Here is a 23,407-nt window from a genome sequence, read left to right on the forward strand (position 1 = left end):
GGATGAGCAGGCACAGGTGAACCGGAGTTCAGATGCATTTCCTTTAGTTGATACAGACATCAAATATTTTTTCAGAAAAACTTTCTGCAGAAGGAAGACTGGCAGCTCATAATAGAATGATAGTGTAGACAGAATTTAATATTTGTGGACAGATTTTATTAGTTGGGCAAGTTTTACCACAAATAGTAAACTACATTCAAAAAATTTCAAATTAACACTAAAATTTTAACTGTGTGAGACAAATGGTTTTAAAGAGGGTTCTTTTCTTTTTTCCCAAGTTCTTACGACACTTATCTCACTTAACTTCCTCTTCATCTTAGAAACTGCAGTTTCCTCTGTAGAAATTTCCTCTTGGGCACTTGCCTTGCACACCATCAATCCAGGATCAATCCTAAGGCCCCAGATATTCATCCATGCCCTATCAGGAGTGATCCCTGAGCACAGGGCAAAGAATATGTTCTAAGCACAGCTCAATGTGGCCCAAAACAAAAGAAAAAAAAAATCCCACTAGCCCACAGAAAGTAATTTATTAACAGAGAACACATTACTAAGTCATTTCTTATGCATTATATAAGATAATCCAAGAACTCATTTTCAGTTTAATGTTACTTTCATACTAAGGCCTAAGAAACCTTTAATTCTTTCTCCCCTGCTACCATTCCCTTGCTTTTATTGAAATTTCTGTGATTTAGAGAACTTGCACACTCAGTTATGAAGCTTACACACTTCTGGGTATTTCTCACATCTCTGGCACTTAACAGGTAGGGACCACATATTTTGTTGCTGTGCTCATACAGAGTTGTGGAGCTCACCAGAATTCAAACATTTAAAATGTACCAGATAGTGGGAAAGTTGCACTGGTGAAGGGAGGCGTGTATTTTTATGGCTGAAACCCAGTTACAAACATGTTTGTAAGCATGTTGTTTAAATAAAGAAATGATTTATCAATAAATAAAATAAAAATAAATTAAAACAAAATAATAAAGTGTAACAGAGATTCTATATATTATAGTACTATGATATTTATAGCAGTGCCATTTAAATCACCTCAGAAATTGGAGTACACACTCATGAGAGTGTGGACTTCTCCAAAGGCTCAGAGTACTAATACAAAACTAGTAGTTAAGTCCACATCTCTGGATAAGCAATGTGGACAACATGTGCTGGGTACCATGTATCCAAACAACTCATGTGCCAATATCCAATATCTTTTTTAGATTTTAATCATGACAAAATTTTCTTCCTGGTGCAGATGAATACTCACAGAACAGACCTTTTCCATCATTAACCAGGAGGGGTGTGCGGAGAATAACACAGTAGGTAGTATGTTTGCCTTGCACACAGCCAACCCTAGTTTAATCCCCAGCATTCCATATGGTCCCCTGAAACTGCCAGGAGTGATTTCTGACCTCAGAGCCGGGAGAACCCCTGAGTGCTGCTGGGTGTGGCCCCCACAAAAAAATCTGAAAACTGAGTATTGCATGGTAATTAATTCTATCTATCCAAGTCACTGTCTATAATGACTAGAGACATCTAGTGAGAAGTCAGAATGTTGGACACATCAGAATTCAGTCTAACCACAATTTATAGAGAAAAACAAAATCAAAACACTTTGCCATCAAGAAAGTGTTTTATGGTATCTATCTTGAAATGGATACTTTGGGTTCTCTCTATACAAGGGTCTACTTGTATTCCAGCTACACTAAACAAAAAATTACAGGTAACTCTAAAATTCTTCCTAAAATCCAATCCTCTTATCCTTATCCTTTCATCTTTACAAATGCCTGAAAACCCTATTAACTTGACCATCAGGGTTGCCCTTTCTCAAATTTCCATTCAGCAGCCAGTACTCTAAGATCTCAGCCTTAGTATCATTTTGTTGTATTTTGGGTTTTTTGGGGGGGAGGAGACACCAGAAGTTTACTCCAGGCTCTGCATTCAGTAATTACTACTGGTGATACACGGGAAACTAGATGGGATGCCAGAGATCAAACCCAGGTCAACTGTTTGCAAGGCAAGTCTCTACTCACAGTACTATTACTCCTAATTCCTAATTTTATATATTTTAATTATTTCAATATATCTTATATAATAAATGTTATATATTTTAAATATTTTAATTCATCAAAATTCCTATATTTTAATAGGTACCCTGTACCTTTCCCAATACAGTTATCAAAAGTTTTGAGTATTAATGTGTATATATTCTTTCATATCACTCAGCATCTTATGCAGCACATATAAGTTAAACAAATAAATGTATTATAGAATTTAATCTTCATCTCCAGCACTAACCTTTCATCTGTTATTATAACTTCTTTCTCTCATTCTAGCTTGAAAAAACAAAAGTTTTAGGACAGAGGTTAATAAAGTAAGCCATCTAAGCTCTATTGAAATGAGGAAATATCAAAGATATCAACTTGGGCCCGGAGAGATAGCACAGCGGTGTTTGCCTTGCAAGCAGCCGATCCAGGACCAAAGGTGGTTGGTTCGAATCCCGGTGTCCCATATGGTCCCCCGTGCCTGCCAGGAGCTATTTCTGAGCAGACAGCCAGGAGTAACCCCTGAGCGTTGCCGGGTGTGGCCAAAAACAAAACAAAACAAAACAAAACAAACAAAAAAAAAAGATATCAACTCAAGAGCAGAAATAACAATGCAATAAGAGTTACACATATTTATTTATCTCATGTTTAAATTAAATACTATTTAAGATACTTTAAAAGGGACAAATGAAAAAATTCTAGGGGACGGGCCAGGCGGTGGCGCAAGAGGTAAGGTGCCTGTCTTGCCTGCGCTAGCCTTGGACGGACCACAGTTCGATCCCCCGGCATCCCATATGGTCCCCCAAGCCAAGAGCAACTTCTGAGCGCATGGCCAGGAGTAACCCCTGAGCGTTACCGGGTGTGGCCCAAAAACCAAAAAAAAAAAAAGAAAGAAAGAAAAATTCTAGGGGAAAAAATTTATTCAAGACACTGAAGTCACAGCAAAGGAAGCTGTTTTTCCTTAAGTTTTTGTTTTTTTATGGCCACACCTGGCAGTAATCAGGGCTTACTCCTGGCTCTATGCTCAGGATTCATTTCTGGCAGGTTCAGGGAACCATATGGCATGCAGAGATCAAATCTGGGCCAGCCACATGCAAGGCAAACACCTTATCTGCTATATTATCACTCTGACCCTTGCTTTTATTTTTTTTTTAACTGAGACACCATGATTTACAAAGTTACTCATAATTGAGTTTCAGGCATACAGTATTCCAACCCCAATCCCTCCCCGAGTGCCAACCTTTTCTCGTCTCCCCAGGTTCCCTCCTACACCATAGACATCCTACCTCTAAAGACAATCACCTTTTACTTTCTTTCTTTTTTCCTTCTTTTAGGCTAACAATATTGTCACTGACAAGATTTTATGCATATTACTTTATCACCTTTCATGACCTCCTTCCCAGTGACCAATACCCTCTGCCATAGTGTTCCCTTCCTTCTATCCCCCGTCCACACCAAGTGGCAAGCTTTCCTATTGAAGATCAGCTTTCATATTCTTCATTTCTATTATTCAAATAAAAAGGCAGATTTAGGGGCCAGAGAGATGGCATGGAGGTAGGGTGTTTGCCTTGCATGCAAAAGGATGGTGGTTTGAATCCCAGAATCCCAGATGGTCCCCTGAGCCTGCCAGGGCAATTTCTGAGTATAGAGCAAGAGTAACCCCTAAGAGCAGCTAGGCGTGATCCAAAAACCAAAAAAAAAAAAAAAAAAAAAAAAAAAAGGCAGCTCTTAAGCAAGAAAAAAAAAAACAGAAATTTGAAAGTGTTTATGTACATCTGCAAGTGGCTTAAATATAAGAGCAGCTTCTTGTTTAATAGAAAATGGTTACTCAATGAGAGTATTCTCACAAACTACAATACTGTACCAAGGTGTTAGAAAGAAAAAACTTCCCAGGGTTTGAGCAATGCTACAGCAAAAGGGTGCTTCTGTTGTATATAGTTGACCTTGGTTCAAGCTCCAGGACCATCTATGTTCCCCAAACCTTACCAAGAGTGATCCCTGAACACAGATTTCATCTTCAAAATATGTTCAGCTTCATTTGCACTACTTGACCTTGACAACAAGTAATATTACTCTCCCAAAATATAACAACAGAGAGGAGAGGTCAGAGAGGTAATACAGTAGGCAGGGTACTTGACTGGGGTGCAGCTGACCAGTAAAATCTCTTAACCCTATACAGTACCCAAATCACCACCAGGAGTGATCCCTAAGTGTAGAGCCAGGATTAAAATCTGAGCACTTCTGGGCATGGCTACAAAACAAAACAAAACAAAACAAAACTACACACACACACACACACACACAACACAACACAACACAACACACCAAAACACTGAGGACAAAGAGCTATAGCCTAGTACTAGTTATAATTCAGTACTTTAGGTACTCCTTTTATGTAACTATCAATAATCCATTAATTATTTTATATCATCATTGGCCCTTATTTTCAATATTAACAATAATAAAATATCATAATAATAAAATAATAAAATATTATCATTATTTAAGCAAGGTGCATAATAAAGTGAAAATGCAATAAATTTTGATGAGTCACAGTGATATCTTACAACAAGTAAGGTGTCTAATAAAATGCAATATATGGTTATATGCAATATATGGTTGAATCACAGTGTTACGATACCAGAAATATAAACATAACCCGGCACTGTATATGAGCAGGCAATTTCCTGAAAAGGGCTGACGAGTACAGCAAGATACTCTAAAGCAGGGGGTCTCAAACTCAATTTACCTGCGGGGCGCAGGAGGCAAAGTCAGGGTGATCCTTGAATGCAAAGTTAGTAGTAAGCCTTGATCATTGGGGGGTGTGACCCAAACAACTAAAACAAAACAAAAAAAGATTCCTCTAGGGCAAGGCCACAAAATGTTGTAAGGAGGGCCGCAAACCGCCCACAGGCTGCGAGTTTGAGACCCCTGCGTATAGGATGCAAACCTGCAACTAGAGAACAAGTTTTCGTTTTTCTGTCCCATAGAGAAGTTTTCACTTTTTGATTTTTCTTAACTGAGATTCTATAATTTACAATACTATTACTGGTGATTTCTCATGCACATAATTCCAGCATCACATACATCACTAATGTACTTATCTCTTTCCATCATGGACCCCAACAATCTTCTCTTCCAACCCCCACATTCCCTTTGGCCCTTTGTTGCTCCCTTACTGTGTAATGTTAGGTCCCACATATAAGTGAGATCATCTTGTATTTATCCCTTTCCTTCTCACTGACCTCAGCATATCCTCTAGTTCCATTGTGTTGCTGCAAGTTGCTTGATTTTGTTCTTCTTAGGCCCTAATTTTCATTTCATTCGTAGGCCCACATAAATTGGGAGATTTTATATGTAGAGTGCATCAATACTTTGCTTCAAATTAAAATGATCTAGTAACAGAAGGTCCCAAATTTGGCTACAGCCCACTTTTCAGGGAAGAAAAAGAAAATCATTCAGTGCTTTCCTGGAAATCTATATTTTTTAAGCAAACAGACACAAAGCAACCCACAGTGATACTCAAGGCTACTACTATCTATCCACAGGTCAGTTCTGGGTTAGGATATGTGGGACAAAAGTGTCAGTCAGTGTTCAGGAAATACTGGAACCACATTCTTACAAAACAGTCACTGGCTGAATATTTTAACACTTATGGTTGGCCATGGCAGCCTTTCCAGTAAGGCAGGGTCCTCTGGGTTCTGCTTACTAGTTTGGGCCACAGACAATCACAGGCCCTCTGCCTGCCCAAAGAAACTTCTGAACGAATGCCAATGCAAACATAATAGATTTGTTTAAGCTCACTGAATTACACTTTAAGAATAACAATTTGGCTATTTAAAGACTGAAAAATAACCAAATAGCAGTGTGTGGCTGTTCTTAACACATGTCTTCTGGGAAAATCAGTTCTATTCTTTCTCTTTCAAAGAACTTTATGTACATATTATACACATTATGATATACAAATCATCATGAATACACTTATTACTAAGGACCTCTTTTTTTCTTAAATAATTTTTATTGTGACCAAAGTGAATTACAAATCCTTCACAGTAATATTTAAGGTACATAGTGACATTGAATCGGGGCATTCCCACAACCACTGTTATCCTCTCTCCACCCGTTCCCAGCATGTATCCCATATCCCCTACCTTTGCCCTCCCTCAGTCTGCTAATATAACTGGTCCCCTCTATATATAGCTTGTTGTAGACTGGATATCGATTCTGATGTTGTTTACTTTGCATTTGTGTTTAAGTCTGATCATTTTTTTATTTCTACTATTTTTATTTCTATTTTATATATTTATTTCTATTTTATTTCTATTTTTATTTCTCAATTTATGAGGTAGAACAAGATGATTCAAGTTATGTGGTTCTGTTTGAAAAAAAGAAAATAAGAAAAAAAATAACAAAATAACAGGAGGAATCCATCTAGTGGTTCTAAATATCAATTAAGAAGAAGGGGAAAAAAGAAGAAAAACATAAAAGAAAAAAATACAAAACACAAACAAAAAATCAAAACAATAAGAAGGGCCCGGAGAGACAGCACAGCGGTGTTTGCCTTGCAAGCAGCCGATCCAGGACCAAAGGTGGTTGGTTCGAATCCCACTGTCCCATATGGTCCCCAAGCCTGCCAGGAGCTATTTCTGAGCAGACAGCCAGGAGTAACCCCTGAGCAATGCCGGGTGTGGCCCAAAAACCAAAAACCAAAAAAAAAAAAAAAGGCAAAAATCAAACCAAAAAAGCACTACAGCAATAAAGACAATAATCAAACAATAACCACAAGCATGAAATAAAAAGAGAAAATAAATAAATTATGGTGCTTCTTTTTTCTTTTTTGTACGGCACAATAAGCATTGGGGAGATTAAAAATGGAATTCCCTTGGCCTAAGAGATACAAGGTTTCTCTGGCCTTGAAGCATACTGTCATGGCTCTGTACATACTCATTTTTCCACCCTCAGGTCTTTTTGTGGTGCCAGGATACTTTCCGCTCAGTTGTGGATGATAAAATCAGGACTCTGTAACTAGAGATCTTGGTATTTGCACAGGTTGTAGGATGAAGCCTAGGATAGCATCTTTCTTTATGGTTCTAGAAGTTCTGTTCCATCATTGTTATTGTAATCAGTCTTCTATAATTGGTGGTCTTGGTTTTTGCACCAATCTTAGGTTGAAGCCTAGGATATTCATTATGGTTCCAAAAGTTCTACTCAGTCACAGTTGTCACAGTCAGACCTCTGGAATTAGAGTTCTTGATTATTGTACAAATCCTAGGCCGACTAGGCTAGACTAGGGTCTTTCTTATTGGTCCCAGAATAAGTTCTGCCCAGTCATGGTTGACAAAGTCAGTCTTCTGTAGTTAGCGCTCTTGGTTTTTGCACAGATAAAGGGACAATGTGTCTTCTAATTTCATCTTTCCATTAGGAGATGATATAGGAAAATCTGATCTTAGCTCAAGTTATTGCCATTTCCTTGATGTCATATCAAAACTGGTGCAAGATGGTGCTAGAGCAGTACTAGGAATTTCCCATGGGGGAGTTTGTTCCTGATGCTGTTGCAGGAAGCTGTGTTGGTTCTATGTCTGGGACCTAGGACTCGGGATTGGACAGTCACTGTCTGATCACATGGAGTCATGTTGGGTCCACATGACACATGTAGGTTCTTATTAGATAAGTGATTGTTTCCATACATAAAATTTCCCCATGTTTTAGTATGCCTTTGCAAAAAGAAATGGTGAAATATTATATTCCTGGTGTATTTGGGGATAAGAATGTCAGGCTATACCATCTCTGTGCCCTGGTTTTGACCTGAGCTTTTATCCCAGGCAAGACTTTTTCTTGTAGCTTTTTGTACCAAGCAGAACCAAAGCAGGTAAAGTTAAATAAAAATATATATACATATATAATAGAATAAATAAAAATGAGTTTAAAAAAGTAATTAAAGAAAAAAGTGATGTAAGAGGCTACCTTATATTTGGGAATAAACAGACTAAGAGATAGTATTATAGAGGTATAAAGAAAATATAGGCTTCCCCACTAAGTCTTTTGATATATTCTTGTGGGGAGTGAAACCCAGGGCACAGTTTCATCACACACCCTTGTCTTGTTGAGTTTGAGAAATGATATGCAGCAGAAAGAGATCGGTAGGAAAAAACAGTACAAACTGCTTAAAATTGCTCTGTGGTAGTATGTTACCTCTAGTCTAGGAGTTCCACCACAAAACATAAAAAAAAAAAAAAATAGTACCACAGTGCAAAAGTCACAATGGGAAGGCAACACAGAACCCCACCATGCTTAGGGAATTAAGATGGCAGTCCTGAGGACTCAAATAATATCAGCCACCTATAAATCCTCTTTATAAGGGGTTTAGAGAGGAAATATGGAGGATGTTGAAAGTACTCAAAGAAACCATGAAACAGATAAGCAAAAGATTCAAGAGGATATGAGAGTAGAAATGAGAAAACTTCAAACAAATGACAGAAATGATAGGCAAAATGAAAACTCTTTGGAAATCCTCACCAGAAAAGTAACATTTGCTGAGGACAAAATTACTGAGCTGGAAGATGAGAGGAATAACAACTCCATACAACAGAAGAAGCTGGAAAAGAGCCTTAAAATAAACTAACAGAAGATGAAAAAAATCCTCAAAATAAGCAAACAAACAACAATAAATCTTTGGGATAAATTCAACAGGAGCAATATAAGAATCACAGGGATCAAAGACAGATAGAAAGAAAACCCTTGTGAGGAAGCAACATTCAAAGACATCATTGTGAGAAGTTCCCAAAATTGAAAAGTGCATGCACCCACATTAGAGACATCTTAGAGTAGCATCTAAAAGAGACCATATAAAAGCATCCCAAGGCATATTCTACTCAATGATAAAAACCACAGAGAAATAGAATACTAAAAGCAGCAGATAAAAAGGGAAATTACATTTACAAAAAAGCAAACTTAAGATTTACAGCAGATTTATCACAAACAATCCTCCAAGCTCAAAGTGGTGGGATAGAGTAAAAAAAAAAAAAAAAAAAAAAAACTCAATGAAATGAATGCCTTGGGGCTGGAGAGATAGCATGGAGATAAAGGGTTTGCTTGCATGCAGGATGGTGGTTTGAATCCCAGCACCCCTTACAGTCCCCCGAACCTGTCAGGGGCGATTTCTGAGTGTAGAGCGATTTCTGAGCGTAAAGCCAGGAGTTCCTCTGAGCGGTGCCGGGTGTGACCCAAAAACCAAAAAAAAGAAATGAATGCCTCGCCACAAATACTTCAACAGGTTTGACTTGCATTCAGGTTTAAAGGAAGGATGCAGGGTTTTTTTGTTCTGTTTTGTTTTGTTTTGTTGTGGTTTTTGGGTCACACCCGGCAGTGCTCAGGGGTTATTCCTGGCTCCAGGCTCAGAAATTGCTCCTGGCAGGCACGGGGGACCATATGGGGCACCAGGATTCAAACCGATGACCTCCTGCATGAAAGGCAAACGCCTTACCTCCATGCTATCTTCTCCGGCCCCAAGGATGCAGTTTTGTGGATAAACAACAGCTCAGAAAATTACAGATTATAAACAAACCTTAAAAGGAAAACTGAAGGGGCCGGAGAGATAGCATGGAGGTAAGGCATTTGCCTTGCATGAAGAAGGACAGTGGTTTGAGTCCTGGCATCCTATATGGTCCCCTGAGCTTGCCAGGAGTGATATCTGAGCATAGAGCCAGGAGTAAACCCTGCAGGCTGCCAGGTATGACCCAAAAACCAAAAACCCAAAAAAAAAAGAAAAAAAAAAAAAAAGAAAAGAAAAGGAAAAAAAGGAAAACTGAAGGGTCTACTTTAGGGCAAGACAGAGCCCACAACTCAACAAAAAATGCAACACAAAAATCCCATGACAATCATCTCAATGTCAATGAAACAAATGAACCAATTAAGAGGTGCAGTGTGGCAAAAAAGATCAGAAAATTGGATTCAGCATTTTGCTCCCTGCAAAAAACACATTTGAATAGTCAGAACAAACAAAGAATTATGGTAGAAGAGTCTTTCGCTTTAGAATTTATGTTAGAATCAAGTTAAGAGGATTGTTGGACTTGTTCCCTCAGCTCCCCAGAGGCACCAATAATACATTGTGGCATTGTTCCTCTTTTGCATAGGTGCATTAAAATGGGAAAATACTACATATGCAAACAAGTTATTATCTAACAGATATAGGAACACAAATTTTGGAATGCAGTTAGGCCTTATATTCTGAAAACTGGCATAATGTCTTGGCTCAGGCCCCCGAAGAATGGGCATAGTCTATACACCCCTGAACCATTGACCATCTACAAAAACAACCACATCATCTACAACATTACCAGGAGGCAAACCTCTACCAGGAGAGACCCTGCCACTACACAGGCACTGACTTTACTCCAAGGAATGTTCCCTTGACACCCAGATGACTCAGTGACAGCAGCAACTTGCTTGCAGGGCAGGACACTACACATCTGATGGTGAGGTGAAACTGGAAGACTCTCCACATCCTGACTTCGATGAAACACAGAAACCAGGATCCTTCTGGCACAGAAACCAGAATCTTTAACTACAGAAACTGAACAACAAAAACAGCTAATGTGTGAAAAAATTTTGCCACAGAGAATGACTCAGGGGTTGGACAAACTACTATGCCTGGAGCCCAGAGTCAGCCTTATGCCAGAGAACTGCAGGGATAAAGTCTCTTTGTATTTAGGACAAGGCTTTTTTTTTTTCCATTTACCCATATTTTGCTGGACCTATGCAAACAACAACACTTGCCACTCTCACACAGTTATTGCTCTATTTTTTTAACTCATCCTTTGTTTGTTTATTTGTTTTGGCCACACACACTGCAGTGCTATCTCTCTGGCCCCAGCTCATCCTTATTTTTTTTAAAAAAAAGAAGAGATTACTAAACTTTCTGCTGGTGCTTCAATGAACTCATTGTGAGTCAATAGTTTTCAAAACTATTCATTCCTTTCTCTTCCATCTCTTTAGTTTTTCTTTCAACTTTCTATTTCTTTTTTAAAAAATCATGTTGGGGAGGATTTTTAGCAGCACGGGTGGGCAGCTGGCAGACCTCCGCATGTGCCAGCGGCCTTTTGGCCTGGCCTAGGGTGGGGGGCCCGGACCTGGGTCACCCGACTCCCCTCTCCCCCTTTCCTCCAGATCTCCAGGTGGGTTTCTGGGAGGAGCTGATGGGGCACCCTGGGTTTTCCCCACTCCCAGGCCGGCTCCAGAGGTTGGCTTAGGGGGTGGCGTTTGATCTGGGGGGTGGCAGATAACTGCTCAGCTATACTCAGGCTGTCACTGGCAATTTCATACCAGTCTACATTTTGAAACCGCGCGGGGGCACTAGCCCCCGCGCGATCATATGCTCCTCCCAACCATCAGTACCCCAGATTTACCCTTCTTAACTTCAGTAACACACAGCTTTAATCTCTGACCAAAGACATACAGTAGATCTTACAAAGCCCAGAACTATTTTGAAGGACACAAATCGAACACATATTGAACACATATATCTTTTGAATATTTTATGATTATTTTCTTTAACTGCTATAACTCTCTATATATTCTTCTACCATGATGTTTCTATCCACTTTTCATCTTGTCTTTTCTTTGTAAGCTGTTCAGTAAGGATTGTTGGTGGAACTGTCCCTCAGTTTGATGCCTATGATTGAACTATGTCATGGAAATTGCTGGTCTTGTTCCTATTGCCTCCAGATGCACCAATAACGCTTCATGGCATTGATCCTTGTTTGCATAGACACATTAAAATGGGAAAACACTATACATACAGATTAGTTATTATCTAATAAATCTCATTACAATGTACCTTACACCCTGAATATTGATATAATGACCTGGCACAGGCCTCAGATGAATGGGCATTCTCCATTCACGCTGGAACCAGGCAAGCTATCTACGAAACATCCAAGGTCTTTTATAGCAACAGTTGGAAGCAGTCCTCTACCAGGAAAGACACTACCAAGGGTGTGACATCGACCTCCTAAAAAGACACTTCCGTTTATACTGAGAAGACATGACAACAACAATGACCTGCGAGAAGACATGACAACAACAATGACCTGCTCTACAGGACATGGTTCTCTCTATTGCCCCTTAAGTGTGAGGTGAAACGAGAGGATGCTCTGCACCATCCTGACTGAAATATGGGATATGCAGACTCCAGGATCTTTAATACAGAAGCATGATACCAACAACAGAGACTATGTGAGGAATGGAAGTGTATTGCCACTACAGACGATGACTTGAATTGGACAAACTAGTTTGCCTGGAGCCTAGAGTCAGTCCTGTGCCAGGAAACTTCAGGGGTAGGGTCTCCATGTATTTAGACCATAATTTGTCTTTCCATGTCCCTTATGTTTTGGTGGGCCTATGCAAACAAATGCCACTTTAATATCGTTTTTTACTATGTTCCCTTGACTCCAATCCTTAAGAAAAACAACCCATTAAAACTTTTGAGGTTAACTTAAACTAGTAAGCATGTGCATGGAACTAGATAAATGTACTTTGCCCTCAATGTTTAAAGAGTTACATAAGTCTAATATCTTTAGATTATATGGTGTGCTGCTAAGAAACAATATGTACTACAACTGGGGATTTGAGGGACAAAGTAATTGTATTGTACATGGGTTCAGTTTTGTTTTTCTTAATGTTCTTTGGCTGAAAGTTCAAGGCTGGGATATCATCGATGGGACTACTGAGAATCCTGTTTATGGGTGATTGGGCTTCCACTGTAACTTTACCCTGTCCTCTTTCTTTGCATCTTTGTTGTCATAATTAAAATAATAAAAAAAAATAATTAAAAAAAAATCATGTTGGGGCCGGTGAGGTGGCGCTAGAGGTAAGGTGTCTGCCTTGCAAGAGCTAGCCAAGGAAGGACCGAGGTTCAATCCCCCAGCGTCCCATATGGTCCTCCCAAGCCAGGGGCAATTTCTGAGCGCTTAGCCAGGAGTAACGCCTGAGCACAAAATGGGTGTGGCCCAAAAAAACAAAAACAAAAAAAAATCATGTTGCTTTTGGTTCTCCTAAAAATGTATTATCAGTTATGTCAACTATGTAATACATTTTCTTTAAATAAATAAAATAAAATAAAATAAATTAGAAAATGATAAACAAAATGAGCTACAAATGTAGCCAAGAAAATAATAAAAGTTAGAGAAAAAATAAAATGGAAATCCCCCAATAATCCAAAACATCAATGAAAGCAAAAGTTGGCTCTTTGAAAAATTAAACAAATCAATAAACCATTAGTAAGACTCACAAAGAAAGGGAAAGAGTAAAACTTAATAAATCGAATCAAATAAAAAGTGAATGTTTATCCACTGCTGGTGGGAATGCCATCTACTCCAACCTTTAAGGAAAGCAATAATAATAATAATAATAATAATAAATAATAATAATAATAATGAAAATAAAATAAGGAAAGCAAAATTCCTCCAAAAACTGGAAATTGACCTCCCATACGATCCAGCTATACCAGTCCTAGGGATATACCCTCGGAACACAAAAATACAATACAAAAATCCCTTCCTTACATCTATATTCATTGCAGCACTATTTATCATAGCCAGACTCTGGAAACAACCAAGATGCCCTTCAACAGATGAATGGCTAAAGAAACTGGCACATATACACAATGGAATATTATGCAGCCATCAGGAGAGATGAAGTCATGAAATTTTCCTATACATGCATGTACATGGAATCTATTCTGCTGAGTGAAATAAGTTAGAGGGAGAGAAAAAGATGCAGAATAGTCTCCCTCATCTATGGGTTTTAAGAAAAATGAAAGACATTCTTGCAATAATTTTCAGAGACAAAAAAGAGGAGGACTGGAAGTCCGAGCTCACTTCATGAAGCTCACCACAAAGTGATGAGTGCAGTAAGAGAAATAACTACATTGAGAACTATCCTAACAATGTGAATGAATGAGGGAACTGGAAAGCCTGTCTAGAGTACAGGTGGGGGTGGGGTGGGGTGGAGGGAGATTTGGGACACTGGGGTTGGGAATGTTGCACTGGTGAAGGGAGATGTTCCTTACATGACTGAAACCCAACCATAATCATGTTTGTAATCAAGGTGTTTAAATAAAGGTATTAATTTTAAAAAAAAAGTGAATGTCACTACTGATAATGAGAAACTTTATGACAACAAAACAAGAGAACATGGAAGAAATAGATAAATTTTTAGACTCATATAACTACCTAATATTGAACAAATATGATCTGGAATGCCTTGACATCTCCATTGAGGAAATAAAAATGTAATCAAAATGCTTTCTAAAAACAAAAGTCAGGCCCAGTTGGAATCACTAGTGGATTCTTTCAAATCTCTAAAGAGGACCTACTGTCAATACTTTTCAAGCTCTTCCAAGAAATTAAAGAAGCAGAAACACTTTAAAAGTTTCTAAGAAGCTCAGGGCACAGGTGGTAGGGTATTTGCTTTGCATGTGCTAACCTAGAACGGAGCACAGTTTAATTCCCCAATGTCCCATATGGTCCCCCAAGCCAGGGGCTGTTTCTGAGTGAATAGCCAAGAGTAACCCCTGAGCATCATTGGGTGTGGCCCAAAAAACAAACAAACAAAACAAAACAAAACAAGTTTCTATGAAGCTAACTATCACCCTGATTATCACAAGCAGAGACATCACAAAAAAAAAAAAAAACTACAGGCTTACAACCTTGATAAATACAGATGCAAAGATCCTCAACAAAATAACAAATAGAATCAGACAACTCATCAAGAAAGTTTTATACCATGACCAAGTAGGATTCATCTCAGGAATGCAAAGATGGTTTAAAATACACGAACCAGGGTCCGGAGAGATAGTACAGCGGTAGGGCATTTGCCTTGAATGCAGCTGATTCAGGACAGAAAGTGGTTTGAATCCAGCATCCCACATTGTCCCCAAGTCTAACAGGAGCTATTTCTGAGCTCAGAGCAAGAAGTAACCCCGTTACGCCATTGGTTATCCAAAAAAAAAAAAAAAGTCAATCAATGTAACATACCATATTAATAAAAAAATTAAAATCAGGCGCTCGGGCTCGCTGCGAGCAGTTCTCGGGGGAAGCCTCGCGCCGCCCAGCGCGCGCGGCGCGGGCTCTCGCGGGCGCGCTCCCGCCCTCCGCCCGCCTGGCCCGGACCAGAAGCGCTGCCACTCGGCCTGGGCCTGGCACGGGTGCGGGCTCCGGGGCAGGTGGACATGGGCAAGAAGCACAAGAAGCACGAGTCGGAGTGGCGCCTCTACGAGGAGTACGCGGAGAAGCCCCTGAAGCTCGTCCTCAAGGTCGGCGGCAGCGAGGTGACCGAGCTCTCCACCGGCAGCTCGGGCCACGACTCCAGCCTCCTCGACGACAAGGCCTCGTCCGAGCACGACAAGCACCGCGACCGAAAGCGCAAGAAGCGGAAGGGCGAAAAGCAGCCGCCCGGCGAGGAGAAGGGGCGCAAGCGGAGACGCGTCAAGGACAGAAAGAAGCGAGATCGTGACCATGTGGAGAATGAGACAGAAAAAGACCTCCAATGTCAGGGACCTGTGAGATTAGACTTGCCTCCTGAGAAGCCTCTCACAAGCTCTTTAACCAAACAAGAAGAAGTAGAACAGACACCCCTTCAAGAAGCTTTGAATCAACTGATGAGACAATTGCAAAGATTTATGGCCTTGAATAAATGATTTGACTACCCTGAGCCTCTGTATCCTCATCTCTACCTGAGGGTATCACCACCTTGATGACTTACTTTTAAAAGACCCAAGTGCTTTCTTTTCATTTCCTGTGGCTGATTTTATTGCTCCCGGCTACTCCATGATCATTAAACACCCAATGGATTTTAGTACCATGAAAGAAAAGATCAAGAACAATGATTACCAGTCCATAGAAGAACTAAAGGATAACTTTAAACTAATGTGTACTAATGCTATGATTTACAACAAACCAGAGACCATTTATTATAAAGCTGCAAAGAAGCTGCTGCATTCAGGGATGAAAATTCTTAGCCAAGAGAGAATTCAGAGCCTGAAACAGCATTGGCTTCAAGGCAGACTTGCAGAAAAGTTGGAAGCAGAAAGAACAGACACCTCTCAGAGTGGGGAGGACACCTGTGTCTGGCTGAGAGAAAGCGAAGACACTGGAGATCCTGATGCACTCATTTTCAAGAGTCCCAATAAGGAAAACAAAAAGAAAGACAAAGATACGCTTGACGACAGATGTAAAATCAGTAACTTAGAAAGAGAGCCGGAGCAGATTGATCGCATTGTAAAGGAATCTGGAGGAAAGCTGACCAGGAGACTTGTTAATAGTCAGTGTGAGTTTGAAAGAAGAAAACCAGATGGGACAACAACATTGGGACTACTACATCCTGTGGGTCCCATTATAGGAGAGCCAGGCTATTGCCCTGTGAGACTAGGAATGACAACTGGAAGACTTCAGTCTGGAGTGAATACTTTGCAGGGTTTCAAAGAAGGTAAGAGGAACAAAGTAACTCCAGTATTATACTTAAATTACGGACCTTTCAGTTCTTATACTCCACATTATGATTCCACATTTGCAAATATCAGCAAGGATGATTCTGATTTAATCTATTCAACATATGGAGAAGACTCTGATCTTCCAAGTGACTTCAGCATTCATGAATTTTTGGCCACCTGCCCAGATTATCCATATGTTATGGCAGACAGTTTACTGGATGTTCTAACAAAAGGAGTGCACTCTAGAACCCTGCAGGAATTAGAGACGACATCACTTGAAGATGGAGATCAGACTAGGACACTTGATACAGCAAAAGAAACAGAGCAGATTACCGAAATAGAACCAGAGGGGCATGTAGACTCCAGTAATCAGAACCGGCTCACAGCACTAAAAGCAGTTACAAACTTTGGTGCTCCCATTGAAGTATTTGACTCTGAAGAAGCTGAAGTGTTCCAGAAGAAGCTTGATGAGACCACCAAATTGCTCAAGGAGCTCCAGGAAGCCCAAAATGAGCGTCTGAGTGCCAGACCTCCTCCCAACATGATCTGTCTCCTGGGTCCTCTTACAGGGAAATGCATCTTGCTGAACAAGTGACCAATAATCTTAAAGAACTTGCACAGCAAGTGACCCCACGTGATATCGTTAGCACATACAGAATTCAGAAAGCAATGGGAATTTCTGTCCCCTACTCCATTGTAGAAAGCAACTTGGTAGATTTAACAGAAGATTTTGAAGACCCTCAAAGAACTAGTGTGGCTGAATGTAGACCTGATGGGGTATAAAGCTGGCTGGGATTAGTTATAGACTATGTACATATTTTTTTCATTCTTAATTTGGAAGTGCTTTTCAGAAGATATTAAATATTTATAAATTGTGTTTTTAATTAAAATTTGGAACAATTAATTTTAATGTTCCAGAGAATAGACCTCTATTAGGTAATAAAGCTGGATCTCAAGGAACTAAAAAAAAAAAAAGAAAGAAAGAAAATCATATGATCATATCAATAGATGCAGAGAAAGCAATTGATAGGTTGAGCACCCATTCATGATAAAAAAAAATCTCAATAAGATGGGAATTGAAGGAACCTTCCTCAATACAGTCAAAGCCCACAGCAAATATTATACTCAATGGGAAAAAAACTAGAAGTCTTTTTTTTTTATTTATTTTTTTAAATCTTTACTTTTCTGTAAAATCTCACACAAGATGAGGTTTCCCCTCTTGCCATTTTTATTAAAGGTAGTAGTGGAAGTACTTGCAATAGCAATTAGGCAAGAAAAAGATATCCAGGGTATGCATATACAAAAGAAAGAAATCAAGTTTTCACAGTTTGTAGATGACAATACTCTCTCTCTAGAAAATCCTACAGTCTGCAAAAAAGCTTCTTAGAAACAGTAGATTTGTGCAGTAAAGTGGTGAGCCACAAAAGTAATATGCAAAAAAAAAAAAAAAAAAGTTCATGGCTTTTCTATACACAAGTAATTAAAAAGAGGAAAAGATATTTTTTTTAAATCCCAGGCTTTCTGATCCCTGCAGGAGACTGCTGAGCAAGATCCCAGAAAACAAACCCATCAAGGTTCGCCAGCCAGGTAGGAAGTCCCAGTCCACAAGGCGGTACCATCTGCCTGGTGCCTTTTAAAAGCCTCTGCATCCCTCCGTTTTTGGCTTCCTGATCCCTGCAAGAGACTATCCTACAAGACCCTAGAGAACTTAATCCCATCAAGGTTCACCGACCAGGAAACGGAGAATCAGGGAGAAGCATGCATCTCCTAGTCCATGAACCCCACCACGACATGCAGTAAAAGCCACACCATAAGACTGCCAATGGGGAAACAATGCAGGACAACAGCATGCATAGAAAATGAAGATGGCAGCTACAATGACCCAGAAAGTACCAACGACATAGTTAACCTCTCAGACAAGGAGTTTAGAGTAGTAATATGGAGGGTGCTCATAGAACTCAAAGAAAGAATAGATCAAGCTGAAGAGAACACAAAGAAAGAAATTAGAAAACTCCAAACTGAAATATGACAGGACTGAAAAACTCAGTAGATGAAATTAGAAAGTCAATGGAAAGTCTCTCCAACAGAGTAATAGCAGCTGAGGACAGAATCTGCAAGCTGGAAGATGAGAACTCCATACAGCAGAAGAGACTGGAAAAGAACCTTAAAGCAAACAATTACACAATGGAAAAAATACTCAAAGACTGTGAGCAGATGAAAATAGAAGTCCTTGACAAATTCAACAGAAACAACATAAGAATCATTGGAGTCCCAGAGGCCCAGGAAAAATAATTGCCAGGAAGAATCAATAGTCAAGGACATCATTACAGAGAAACTCCCAGAACTAAAATTCCCTATCACAATTGCGCTTCCAAAAAAAATCAAGCACTAGGTCTGGAGCGACACACAGTGGGAAGGCATTTGCCTTGCACACGGGTGACCCAGGACTGACCGCAGTTCTATCCCCCAGTATCCCATATGGTCCTCCAAGCCAGAGTGATATCTGAGTGCATAGTCAGAAGTAACCCCTGAGCATCACTGGGTGTGGCCCAAAAATTAATAGAAGAAGAAAAAATCAAGCACCTTGGAGTCAACTTACCTAAAGAAGTGCAAGACCTATACAGAGAAAACTACAAAGCACTGCTTAACAAAATAAAACATGACACAAGATAATAAAGATATATAGTATGTTCATGATTGGAATGACTAACATAATTAAAATGGCAATACTTCCCAAAGCATTGTACAGACTTATTGCATTCTATAAAAGAATACCCATGATATTTTTTAAAGAAATGGATCATGGAGCCAGAACAATAGCACAGTGGTAGGGTGTTTGTCTTGCATGCAGTTGACCTGGGAAAAACCAGGGTTTGATTCCCAGCATCCCAAATGATCTCCAAGCCTGGCAGGAGCAATTTTTGAGCACAGAGCCAGGAGTAATCCCTGAGTGCTGCCAGATGTGGCCCAAAAACCAAAAACCAAAAAATAAAAAAGTGGATCAATGGTTCCTAAAATTCATTTGGAATAATCATCCATGAATAGCTAAAGAAATCCTTGAGAAAAAGAAGATAGGATGCAATACTTTTCCCCACACCAAACTGTACTATAAAGCAGTAAGCAATAAAACAGCATGGTACTAGAAAAATGGCAGACTCTCAGATCAATTAAATAGATTTGAATATTCCGAGATAGATGCACAAATATATGATCAATTAATCTTCAATAAAGGAAGAAAAAAAGAAAGTGGAGTAAGGAAAGCTTCTTCAACAGTAGTTGAAGAGAAATCCTCACACTCCAATCCCAAGGAAAATGGGGAACACAGGTCTGGAAGAAACACTGACACAGGAAATAATCCACACCAAGTTAGGGAGATAAAACAGGTTCAGGAACTTCCACCAGTGAGCTGCAAGCAGAACGAGGTGGCAGACAGGCAAACTATGAAGCAAGCAGAGGAAATCTCTCTGATGTGTCTTCTTTATAAGGAAGCTTAGTTGTTCTCCTGAGTGAAGAACAGGTAGCGGAAGGGGGCCAATCCAGAGGTTCTTATGCAAAGAATAAGCCATCCTGATTAGGAAGAAGACTAGTTACTCCAACACTGATATTGGAAAAACTGATTAATCACATAAAAAAATGAATTCAGACCGCAAACACTATGCACAAGGATCAAATCAAAGTGAATTAAAGACCTGAAACCATAAAGTAAATGTAGGCAGAACTCTCCATGACACTAAGCTAAAGGCATATTGAAGAAAGAAACACCATTTGCCATGCAAGTGGAAGCAAAGATAAACAAATGGGACTATGTTAAATTGAGAAGCTTTTACACCTCAAAGGAAATGATGACTAGAAAGCAAAGACTACCCACAGAATGGAAGAAACTATTCAACCAATACATGTCTGGTAAGGAGCTAATCTAAGAAATAAAAGGCTCTGTGGAACTCTGCAAGAAAAAAACATCTAACCCCATCAAAAATGGGGAGAAGGACTGGAGCAATAGCACAGCAGTAGGGCATTTGCCTTGCATGTGGCTGACCCAGGACAGATCTCAGTTTGATCCCCAGCATCCCATTGGTCCCCCGAGCCGGGAGTGATTTCTGAGCATATAGCCAGGAGTAACCCCTGGGCATCACCGAGTGTGGTCCAAAAACCAAAAAAAAAAAAAAAAAAAATGGGGGGAGGAGAGAAGAAATAAACATTTATTTCCTCAATGAAGAAACACAGATGCCCAAAAGGCACGTAAGAATATGCTCCATATCATTAATCACCAAGGAGATGCAAATCAAAACAACAATGAGATATCATCTCACACCACAGAGACTGGCTCATATCACAGAGAACAAGAACAACCAGTGCTGATGTGGACGTGGAGAGAAAAAGACTCTCATTCACTGCTTGTGGGAATGTAGACATGTCCAGCCTTTTTGGAAAACAACCTAGATATTCCTCAAAAAAAAACTAGAAATTGAGCTTCTATATGATCCAGAAATACCACTTCTAGGGATATACCCTAAGAACACAAAAACATGCAGAAAAGCCCTATGCATTCCTATGTTCACTGCAGCACTATTTACAATAGCAGAATCTGGACCCATGCCCAAGAACAGATGAGTGGATAAAGAAACTATGGTATATCTACACAATGGAATACTGTGCAGCTGTTAGGAAAAATAATATCATAAAATTTGCTTATACATAGATGAATATGGAGAGCATTCTGCTGTGTAAAATGAGTCAGAGAAAGAGGAATAGACATAGAAAAATCTCACTCATCTGTGTAGTATAAGGGGGAAAAAAAGATAGTGTGGTAATAATATTGAGACAATTAGCGATGAGGGTCAGGAGGACCAATCCATGGTAGAAAGCTTGCCACAAATAGTGAAGCATGGCATTTATAGTAGAGAAGGAACCTCTAATATAATGATAATTGGAACTGATCATGCTGGTCAAGAACTGAGTGTTGAACAAAGATAAAGTGATAGGTACAGAAGAACCCTTTCATTAAGAATAGTGCAAATCAGGGGCAGGAGCTCAAGTAGGAGGGCATCTGCCTTGCACTCGTTAAGCTAGGACAAACCATAGTACGATCCCCCAGCATCCCATATGGTCCCCAAGCCAGGAGCAATTTCTGAGCACATAGCCAGGAGTAATCCCTGAGCATCAACAGGTGTGGCCCAAAAACCAAAAAAAAAAAAAAAAAAAAACAAAAAACAAAAAAAAAAACAAAAGAAGAATAGGACAAATCAAAATGTCTAAAGGGAAAACGGGGAATGCAGAATTGATAAAGAGAGAAAGTTGGGGCCGGAGAGATAGCACAGTGGTAGGGCTTTTGCCTTGCATGCAGCTGACTCAGGAGGGACGTGATTCAATTTCAGAAGGGGGGGAGAGAGAGAGAGCAGTCTAAAATAAGACAGGCAGGAAATTTGCAGGGGGGTGCAGGAAGGATTCTAGAAACAGTGGTGACAGGAAATGTGCACTGGAAAATAATGTGCATATTGTATGACAACTTAATGAGAACATTTTTGTGTATTTCACAGTGATTCAATTAAAAAATTTAAATTAAAATTCCATGTAGCGCATACTAGATACTTGTCTGAAAATGTTAAGAAAATGGTGATATTTTATCAAAGCAGGCAAAGAAAGTCAATAAACAAAGTGTTATCATTTACAAAGATGGTTTGTATAAAAAATCTTAAAAGAAAAAAATACTAGCCAGGTACATGATTCAATGTCTATCACATTCCTGGAGAGGATTAGGGTATGGGTTTTCTTCTGACACTGAAAACCCCTCCCAACCCCCCAAGTTTAAAAAAAAATTATTTTCTAAATGCTGGAGATGTCACTCAAATGCATGAATGTGTAAGACACTAAGTTTGGTCCTTGGTACTATTTGACCCCTCTCACAGTGCTATGACACTGATGACCCCAGCACCAATAATGGTTCCAACTATACTAACAATTTTTTAAATATATACTAGATTCATCATTAGATTTAATAGTCTGCTTATCATCCTTTTGTTTAGTCTGCACTCTCACTTTAAGTTCATCAAGTTATTTATCATCTTTCACCATGCCTGTCACTGAGTGAATTGCTATCAATTCACTGTTAATAAACATTAAGACTTATGTTGAGAATAATTAACTCTTGTATATATTAATACATATATATGTATACACACAAATACATATGTATGTCTGTATAATTGAAAAACAAAAGTACAACTGACTGCAGATCCATCTAACATGTAAAGACAAGAGAAGCATTCTTTATTCCATTCAGAGCCTACACTGAAACTTATCTGAATGAACTTAACCCTGGTTGGCAGCAAGCCAATAATCTTCCTCACAGAAAACTTAACAGAACAAAGTGTTCTTGGCACAATTACAAAAAAGGTGTTGAAATCCATGCTGAAAAGAAGCTCAGTTTACATTTAAGCCAACTTTTAAATATAATGATCAAAAGCACTTAAATACAATAGGGAACTTTCAATGTGTGTACATATTTATTTCAGGTAATATATTTTTCATTCTTACTTTAGTTAGGTCACTTGCAATTAAATATTTTCCTGAACCATTGCTGGCACCCTCCCCCAAGTTGAGTGATCCCACAGGTTTGGCACACCTCTTGTGCCTCCTTCTATAATAATGTACCTGGAAAATTCCAAAGCACGCTGTGCTCGCAAATTAGGGAGGGACAGCAAGTAAAACAAGAAACAATGTATTGACTCACTCAGAAAGCCCTTGAGAAAAATATGGGCCACAGTTTGGTACTCTCACGCAATGCACAGAAAACAGGTAAGAAACTTATGTCATTTCCATACAGGTTATGTTACCCACATAATATGTAAATGAGAAGAAAAACAAATAAAACACAATT

General features: G+C 39.3%; 3 protein-coding genes across 3 annotated transcripts in view; 1 reads left to right on the plus strand and 2 right to left on the minus strand.

Annotated features, from left to right (window-relative positions):
• The window catches only part of UBE2V2 (ubiquitin conjugating enzyme E2 V2), a 738,183-nt gene that overhangs the window by 578,247 nt on the left and 136,529 nt on the right, over positions 1-23,407 (minus strand). The gene's annotated exons all lie outside the window — the stretch shown is intronic.
• Positions 1-23,407, minus strand: part of LOC126011868 (DNA repair-scaffolding protein-like) — a 95,209-nt gene that overhangs the window by 8,673 nt on the left and 63,129 nt on the right. The gene's annotated exons all lie outside the window — the stretch shown is intronic.
• On the plus strand, positions 15,271-17,474 carry LOC126012017 (bromodomain-containing protein 7-like). Its single transcript, XM_049775798.1, is given in 3 exon segments — positions 15,271-15,716; positions 15,808-17,090; positions 17,093-17,474. Coding segments are annotated over 3 exon segments (1,950 nt in total). The 3' UTR covers positions 17,314-17,474.

Source organism: Suncus etruscus, chromosome 6 (assembly GCF_024139225.1).
Source record: "Suncus etruscus isolate mSunEtr1 chromosome 6, mSunEtr1.pri.cur, whole genome shotgun sequence".
NCBI lineage: Eukaryota > Metazoa > Chordata > Mammalia > Eulipotyphla > Soricidae > Suncus > Suncus etruscus.